At 41.9% G+C, this 9452-nt stretch overlaps 1 protein-coding gene across 1 annotated transcript in view; it reads right to left on the reverse strand.

Moving 5' to 3' along the window:
• FNDC1 (fibronectin type III domain containing 1) overlaps positions 1-9452 on the reverse strand; it is a 74773-nt gene that overhangs the window by 4493 nt on the left and 60828 nt on the right. Inside the window, exons 19-21 of the mRNA XM_010584527.1 lie at positions 5410-5489; positions 2717-2746; positions 585-746 (exon numbers count right to left, since the gene is read on the reverse strand). Of these exons, the coding sequence (XP_010582829.1) occupies positions 585-746; positions 2717-2746; positions 5410-5489 (272 nt within the window). The remainder of the gene's footprint in view (positions 1-584; positions 747-2716; positions 2747-5409; positions 5490-9452) is intronic.

Raw genomic sequence — 9452 nt, forward strand, 5'->3', positions numbered from 1 at the left:
TGCAATAAGTATAACATATTAACACAATCTGAGAAGCCATTGAGACAAACCCAGTACCCCAGATCAACAATATGGAAAATTTTCTTCATTATCTCTCAGCAAATACACCCATATAAGAGCTACTGTTAACTCTTGGGAGTACTGCTCACCCAGTCATTGTAAGAGCAGTCTTTCCTTCAGTGTTCCCCACTTCGACCTGCCCTGGGGATCTCGGGTGTATTGCTCTCTCAGACCGTGTGCAGCAGGGGCTCACCTGCCCGTGGAGCAAGCGTGGGACTTCCCAGGGAGACGTGTGGGGAGCAGCACTTTGTTTTCACAGTACGAAGCACATTGCTTTCTCAGGATACAAACACACACAGGCTTTTCAAGGGAAACTTCCTCCTGTCCTCTGTCTAAAGAGCTCTGCTTAAAAGCTAACGCACAGGGTGTGAGCGTAATGCAAAAAGCAGGGCAGCTTGGCTATCACATTGGACCTTTTCAAGAGAAGGACTCTCAGATAGACATCACACAATTCTTGCACAGATGACGTGAAGAAAGCTAGATGATAAGTAATCGTATATCAGGAAATTAAGCTTGGTGCATACCTTTCAGGTCATCACTGAGGTAAATCTTGTACCTTAAGGAGTTGCAAAGAACCACTCCTACAAACTTGCGGTACCAAGTTCGTTTCACGTACTGCTTGCCACTGCAGTCTGAATAGGTGGGGTCGTATTTAAAAGTGAATGGGATCCAGATAGGCTCACCACCTTGGAGAAAAAAAAATTCGATATTAAGGACAGACTTCAGCATTTCAGTCTGAGTTTTGCTGAGGTTAACACCTGATAACACATTTTACAAGAGATGCTGCAGCAGATTAATGCATGACTTTTCTATATCCAGAAATACTACTTCAAGAACAAATATTATTAAAAAAAATTTAAAAGCAAGGGACTTCATTAAATCCCTTCTAGGCAGTAGACAATAATAACTGTTAAAATGATTAAAAAATTTGATTTCATGTACCGAATCACAGTTTTAAGCAAACAGTCTCACTGGTTTTAGTCAGACACCTTCTCTACCTAGAGAAGTCCAGAGCACTGCTGAAGAGGAGACTGCTTAATTGTATTGCAAAAGACTAAATATTCCTACTGGCTTACCTGAATGTTCGCTTTATACTAACCAAGACAATATAATTTCTTTTGAAACTGCTGCTGTAGTAATGTATATAGAATTACACAAAAAGCTTCCAATGTGATAATTGCTATTTTTCTCTCTAGCTAGAGCACAAAGCCCTGCTTTTACTGTGCTATTTTGAGGTGGTTTACAAATGAGATGATTGAAAGTTTTTTCTGTTAGTCATTCTTCCTCCCTCTCACTAGGCATGTGGACCAAATCCTGCAAACACTTGCATGAGAGAAGCAATCACTGATCAGCAATCCTCAAAACTCCACCGGTATGGACACAAATGTAACTGGACTGACTTTACACAATTAGTCACACGGTGAAAGGATTGCAGGATTTTGGCCATAGCTTTCTCTTTAGAATAAAACAATAAACTAGCTATTTCTTGAATGCAGCTGTATTGCTGTGAGTAGTCTGCTTTTGTCCATCACCTTTGCCCATCTCCAAAAATCATGAAGGATAAACTTAGCATGTCCTGTAAGAACTACGCTGGGTGTTCAGAAGCTCTTCATTTCCACAGGTTCCCAGAGCTCTGCCACCTCTTTTTGGTCTATCTTATGTCTACTACTGCAGCCACACAAAAATATTTTCTCTTTGTCCAGTCGAAGCAGAAACTACAAGCACAAAAGCCATCGCCTTCCAACGACCCTTTTCCATGAACAGACCCACAAAATAACTGACAGCAAAAAACCTGAAGGTGACTGGGGACATGGGAAGGCCACCACTCTCAGAGGCCTCCCACCCTGGCTGCCACAGACACAGTGTGCTCTGCAGTATCTGCGCACCATCAGAGACATCTGAGAGGACACGGAAAAAACAGACTAACAAGCGTAATAAGACACAGAAGGAAGCGAGACACTGGACATTGTTTTCATGAACAATGTAGTCAAAAAGCCCCAGAACCAACCATTTGAACTGCTTAGGAAAGCTGTCAGAGCATAACAACCATGAGGTCTTTTTTCCTGCATCTCTTCCAAGAGCACGTGCCGCCTGGGGTTACCCTACCAACGTACGTCGGCAAGGTTGGTCCCAGCGCCAGGAAATCAGCTCTTCTGATTAGGGGATGAATTGGCTTACTGCAAATTTGGAAATGCAAAGCAAGCTCAGCAGCTTTGTGGCATATCATTCCGGTCAGTAACAAATTCCTGAATTTTTTAGTATTTATAAGGGCATGATGATCAGTACAGATAAGCGGTAAAGATAGGAAAACCTGATCCCGCTGTTCAAGCTATGCTCAGGCAACAGAAGGACACAGATACAGAAGTAATATAGTTCAGTGCTTATTACTAAGCAATTAAAGCTGTCGTACCAGCCAAAAAAATGGGCCAAAATCAAGTGATTATTCTGACATATCTTTACACATTTTCTTTTCAAAGACCAGAATAAGGTGTTCTAAGAAAGAAAATGTTTTGTGAATTAGCACAATGAATTACTACATGTTCCTGCTTAAAACTGTAACTCAAATTGCGAGTTAATATGCTTCTAAAGCCTATATTGTAACTGTTTTGCACAGGTTTTATGCACTTCATGAAAGAAATAGCAGAATAAGACTTACCAGGTGGTCGGACAATGAGGAGGGGATTGTCTAGAAGAATGAAAGAAATAAAAAATTTAATATTTTGTTCCAAACCTTGTTTTATAATATGAAACATACAGTGTCACTCAAGAGAATGTCAGTTGCAGAGTAACTGCCTTTAGCTACATCATGAATTTGTGATTTATATGTCTTTTCAATATGCAGAGCTAATGAGTGTTTGTTATTCCACTGTTTTTCTCAGTTGATGAAACTTGCCACAGGATTGTATATTTATTCTGATACTGTAAAAACCCTATTGAGATTAGTATCAAAGTTTAAAGATAGCTTTGAAACAGATTTCCTCTTTTCAGAAGATCCTCAGAGCAGTAGGACAGTTTCTGAATATATATAGTGTAAGTCACACCTGCAGGCCTACCTTCCAAAGGGAAACATAACCTACGTCTTGTACACCAATCTCAGTCTCAGACATCCATCATGTTTAGCACAGTTGTTTAGAGCTATTCAAAAATATGTGAAATTTATCATTTTAAACTCTTTTTGTCATAGTGGCAGAATTTTTGCAGGAGCTTCTGCTTGCTTGAAATACTCTCTTTTTTAAATAAAGAAGGATGGAATAGGTGTGGCATAAGGATAACAAAACAAAATGATCTAATGCATTAGCTTGTCTGTATTCATTACGTTGCAGTTTCTGTCATCTCTTAACTAGCCCTTATTGTACATGAGACACCTGAAGAAAAAGCATGGTGCTTGTCTACTGATGGGAAAGAAAAATTCCAGGGAGTTTTTACAGTTTGATGAAAGAAATCTATGGTTTTCTGTTCTCTTCAGTGTGTTACCAGCGGTAAGATTGAACATTTTCAATAAGCTGCTTGATCCTATGATGGCATTCTTTACTGAGTATTCCCGTCAGCTCAAACCTTTCAGTTGCACTAGAAGAGCACTCTGAACTAGCATTTTCTCTCTCTTCTGACTTATTTCATCACTGTAACTATACCACCTGGCTTTAGATTTAGCAACTGCTTTTGTACTTGTGCCAGCTGGAAAGCCACCTTTGGCCACACGAGAAATGAAAGATCAGTGCTGCAAATAAAACTTTAAATTTGGTGGATTTAGCCTGTTAAATAAAGCTCACAAGGTGGCTGATTTTGGGTGGGAAAACTAGGCCCACACACTGGCAGCCAGCTAATCAGCTAATCATTTTCTTGCAAGATGCAGCACAGAATCATAGAATCGTTCAGGTTGGAAAAGACCTTTAAGATCATCGAGTCCAACAGCAAACCTAACACTGCCAAGTCCACCAGTAAACCATGTCCCTGAGCACCACTTCTATAGATCTTTTAAATACCTCCAGGGACGGTGACTCTACCACTTCCCTAGGTAGCCTGTTCCAATGCCTGACAACCCTTTCGGTGAAGAAATTTTTTCTAATACCCCATCTAAACCTCCCCTGGTGCAACTTGAGGCCATTTCCTCTTGTCCTATCGCTTGTTACTTGGGAGAAGAGACCAGTACCCACCTCACTACAACCTCCTTTCAGGTAGTTGTAGAGAGCGATAAGGTCTCCCCTCAGCCTCCTTTTCTCCAGACTAAACAGCCCCAGCTCCCTCAGCTGCTCCTCATAAGACTTGTGCTCCAGGCCCCTCACCAACTTGGTTGCCCTTCTCTGGACACGCTCCAGCACCTCAATGTCTTTCCTGTAGTGAGGGGCCCAAAACTGACCACAGCACTCGAGGTGCGGCCTCACCAGTGCCCAGTACAGGGGAACAATCACCTCCCTGCTCCTGCTGGCCACACTATTTCTGATACAGGCCAGGATGCCGTTGGCCTTCTTGGCCACCTGGGCACACTGTCCTATTTGTCCAATGTTAAATATTATGCTTGGATTTATACTTGAGCTTCTCACTCCTTTAAAAAAAAATCTGAATATGTTATGCAGGACCATTTACTTATCTTGCATTTTTGTCTCCCTTCTGTGAAGACTGACTTCCATGGTTCTGAAGCAAGCGGTACAGGGTGAAGTCAAATGAGCAAAGGCAGAGACTGCATAAACCCCCCGTTGCCAAAAGGGCAAAATTTGCAAGAGACAGCAGACCTTTCACTCAAGTAAAGACTGAAATATTTTTCCTCTATTATTCAGTAGAGTCATTGGCCTCTGGCTCAATGGAAGAAGAAGAAGAAGAAATGGGTAAAAATAGCTCCTGTAACGTACTATTTTTAGAAGGGGGCGTTGCTCTTTAATGCGCTATTAGCCCTGTGAAAGAGCAGCATGCCTTGTCAAAAAAAGAACAGAGAACTTTGCCCATCTGATGGAACAATTGTTTCCTATATTTCTTCCAGAGACAACCACTTCCAACTGTTCAGCTGTTCACAATTAGGAAGCTAATTTACTAAATGTTTGGTCAATCTATCAAAGACATTAAACTTCCCATTGCTTCTGTATTGTTGAACATTAGTAGTCTTTCGTATTTTAAATTCAACTTCCTGTTCCTCTGAAGGTCACTTTAACGTCACTTATATTTTCATAGGGGCATTAGGAGTGTGTATTATTTCCCTAGCTTTACTGAAACCAAGTAATTAACCTAAAAAAAAAAAATCTCAAAGCAGCAAGTTCAGGATAATCACCATTATTACTGTGCTGGTTTCAGTCACTGCCCTGCCACATCTGTTAATAGGAACTTAATTTTGAGATGAAAATAAAAAGCAAAGCGTACCAGATTCTGTGATAAATGAGACTGAAGAACTAACAGGTCCATAACCAAAGGGATTCTTTGCTTGGACTTTAAAATAATACCTGAAAGAAAAAGAGAGGGAAAATAAGACTAAAACATTGATTCCACTGCAATGGCTAAATTATAAATAATACTAAAACAGGATGAGAATCAAACCAGCAGAATTCCACTGAGTTCAGGTGTCCTTTGCATTAAATGGATTTGGATACTGAGCCAGGATATGAGCTGGCTGTTACAGACAAATTTCTCCTTTTTGCAATTGCTTCCATACATATTTTTGGATCATTTATTTATATCATCCCCCTTCCAAAAACCACACACAACTACATCCACTTTATATGAAACAACCAATAACAATAGACTAAAAAAAAAAGAAAAAGTTGCAGGGAAATTAAATTCTGATCTCAGGAACAGTTTTAAAGCAGATTAACTTCTACAAAAGCAGTGGTGTAAACTGCAAACTAAAACTGGATCAGCTTTATATGAGATCAGAAGCTAAGCTTTTGACCCTTCTGTAAAAACTTTAGCAGCTTTAAAGATCACAATACTTGAGTAATATGAGAAAGCTTCACATGTTGCCTTATTGATTCCCCCAAAGTATTTCAATCACATGCTTAACTCGAAGCACATGACTCACAACTAGACCTCCATTCTTTGCTCAACAGAAGCAAAATTATCCTCACCCTTAGAGAAGAATATGTGTAAGCACGGTTTTAGTTCATTTCCAAATACAACGATTTTTAGTTGATGTCTACTCTTGACATTTTTTTCCCAGATTGTTTTCTTCTTTTCCTTTTATCTTTGTATCCAGTCCAGCAGAAACCAATTAGAATGGAAGATTACTGTAAAAATTTCCAGCACAGCATTTTCAAAGTGCCTGAGTTTAGGTTTTCCTTTCTTACCTGCTTGCTCAATTTCGTTCTTGTAAAGAAATTGATTAAAAAAAAAAAAAATATTACTGCACCTCTGGAATATCCACATAGCATTTGGATCTTGATTTAGCCTCTCATTCAAAAGCAGATATCTCCAAAAGCTCCATACGTGACCCACATAATAGCACAAATGCTTACTTGTAGGGCTGGTTGCCCCTGAGCGCTGGATTACCTCCCATGGCAATATCCCACCCGAGTGGTAGGCCTGACGCTCCTCAGCTGGTGAAAGTGAGCCTGCCCCATTAAAACCATCAGCCTGCTCTTGGTGGCAAAGCTCTCCCCACCCTGCACAGAAACCTGCCAGCGCTGCTCCGCTTGCACGGCCCACGCTGGGCTGAGACAGTGTGGTTCATAGCAAACGCGGTCTGATGTCCCCAGAAGCTATTGCCACCTGGTGCAGTTTATGCACCAAGCATGGACACCATCCATATTAAAAACTTCACTCCCCTTTCTTCCCTTCTGTCCACAGGAGATGACAGTAGCCCTTGCAACGTACAAGCATAACGTGGTTTAATACCACCTAAGATGCTCATGCTTTACAGCCTAGCAGGCAGCAGGAAAATTCAACACAATCCTATTGCAGGAACTTTGCTGGTTTTAGTCTGCCACTCAATTTTTACCATGTACACTTTCTTGTACCATCAGACGTATCTGTTCCTCAAGGACTTAGCCACAGAGCAGGGGCTGGAGGCTGCTCCTGAAAGGACCCCCTCTAGCCTAAGCCCCAGCCAAGTACACGTGAAATCATTCACAACAATAAATCAGAGCGGACCCGGCTGAACCAGCCCTTTGGCAAAGGTGAACATCTTTTTTCATTAAAAGGAATGTCTTTTTTCAAGCAAAGTGAACTGCTTCGTCTCAAAATCAAACTGATCTCTAGGAAAAGGCTGAAAAGATGTGCAAATAACATCCACTTCTTCAGCAGAAGGCTGGCAGTCATGTGAACACTGGGTTTTGCCATGAAGCAAACCGGTTATCTCCAGGGTACGTGCCAGGCCATCTTCTTGTTCACTCCGTAAAAATTACAGGCAGGTCCTCTAGGTGAGATCGTTGTGGAAGCTACAGGAATTGAAATATTCTGGGCTTCATCTGTGTCACGAGCTTCACCTCGTATCTGTGCCAGACCTGGAGCACATGCATGGACAGACCCTCCGCGAGACACATTCCCACCCCTGCATGGGGGACGTGCCCCCTGTCCCTGCTGTGTCCCACAGCTGACACCAGAAACCAGCTCCACTCCTGCTTTCTGTAGCCAGTTCTGCCTGTAATTAATGACTATACAATGTTCACAAACGACTCACAGCTTTCTTTTAAAAGACACACACACTGTGGCAAAAAGAAACCACGTTAAATAGCGAAATCTAGCAAGGCTGTGCTTTTTGCTCATGCCTAGCACAGTCCTCTTGCTGGCATAAATATTTGACCTTGATTTCTTGACCACAGCTTCTGAGGGTTTAGCATGGCTAGAGAAAGAGGAGAGGGGAGCCAAAAAGCCTCCAGTGTGCTCCTCTACTTCTGGCCACCTGAGCAGAGCATGGCAGCCCGAGCGCTTCTTTAACCCCCTGAGTTGCCAATGCTCTCATGGGACACCTGCATCCATCCACACCTCCTTCACCCACTTGCACCTTCTCCACCTGGATCGGGGTAGGGGCCGGTGGCACAAGGCTGACCACAGGGATGGGACACAGGGCAGCAATCCCTCACTCTGGCTCACAAAACAGCCGCAACTCAGCGCCAAGCTGTACTGACTTAGCCCAGCGCTTGGTGTAACTACTTCAGAAGAGCAGGAGAAAAATGTTTTCCAGCCCACATCTTTTCCATAATCCTTCAAAGCATAGTGAAAACATCTGTATGGATGCCTGACTTCCCACTGCTTCCAAAGAGGTATAATCAGATACCACCTTCGCAACACAGTGGCACCTTCTGAGCAACCCTTTCAATGCACTTCATACGTGTGTATTAATGCTAGCTTCAAAACATTCCCATGAGGTACATAAGTGCAATGATCCACATCTGAAATAGGAGAGAGCAGCCCAAGAACCTTGTGCACCTACTTAAGTAGGGAAAACCGTGCGGTTTTGTATCTAATGTGTAATGCAGGAACTGATTATCTACACAATCAGTGCAACTGTGTGCTCAGGTGTTCTGTTATGTACATAGAGGCCTGTCTGGGACACGATTGTTCAAACTGCCTGCCTGACTGTCTGGAAAAAACAGCGATGAAGTTCTGAGTACATTTCTCTTTGCTAAATTGGAAAATTAGCTCCTAAGCCTTTACATACACAAGAAGCCTCTAGTTGTGCCAGAAAGAGAGCCAGGTCTCATGACTTGCTGACCTGTGATTTAAACACAGACGATGCTATGATTGCTGTACTAAGAACGTCAATAAAATAATGCAGTCAGGATATATTTCTTTCTCAGACATGACAAATAAAAAAGAAAGTGCCAAAGCCTTCCTAGGTCCAGGCATCTGACATTTTCATTAGTCAGAATCCTTCAGCTGAAGAATTTGCCAGGAATTCTCAGATCAGTATAACTCAACTGTTCTTCACCACAAAAATACATGAACAAAATTTGTAATATATACGTTGATTGTGCTTTGATTACACTTTGCTTAGGCAGAATTGCAATGAATTGTTACCAATAGGCACAGAAGAATCACAACTGCAACAGATGCAATACCGTTCATTGTTAAGTTTCAATACAGACCAGAAAAAAAAGCTTTTCCTCCAAAGAATAAACCACCTTTGAGATTTTATATACCACTTCTACTGACATGTCAAGGAAGGACATAGTAAACTGTAATGGGGCAATGAAAATGTAGTATTTTTATTCATTTAGACGATATGACTAATCACATCACCATACCTGTCACTTGATTTTACGACTTAATTCAAGGTGTCTCCCTTCTGTTGGAATTAAATAGCTGGCACTCACAGCCACGAAGTGAGATAATCACTCAGCATGCCAATTAGGGAAGCAGCTGCTTTAAAAAACCATTAGCCAGCTGTAAAATCCTTGTTGCGGCCTCTCCAAAGGCATGCCTGCACGGACGCCCAGCCCCGTGCCCCATCCCGCGGCAGGCTGCGATGG

Source organism: Haliaeetus leucocephalus, unplaced genomic scaffold, assembly GCF_000737465.1.
Source record: "Haliaeetus leucocephalus isolate CR32 unplaced genomic scaffold, Haliaeetus_leucocephalus-4.0 Scaffold992, whole genome shotgun sequence".
NCBI classification, from domain to species: Eukaryota; Metazoa; Chordata; class Aves; order Accipitriformes; family Accipitridae; genus Haliaeetus; species Haliaeetus leucocephalus.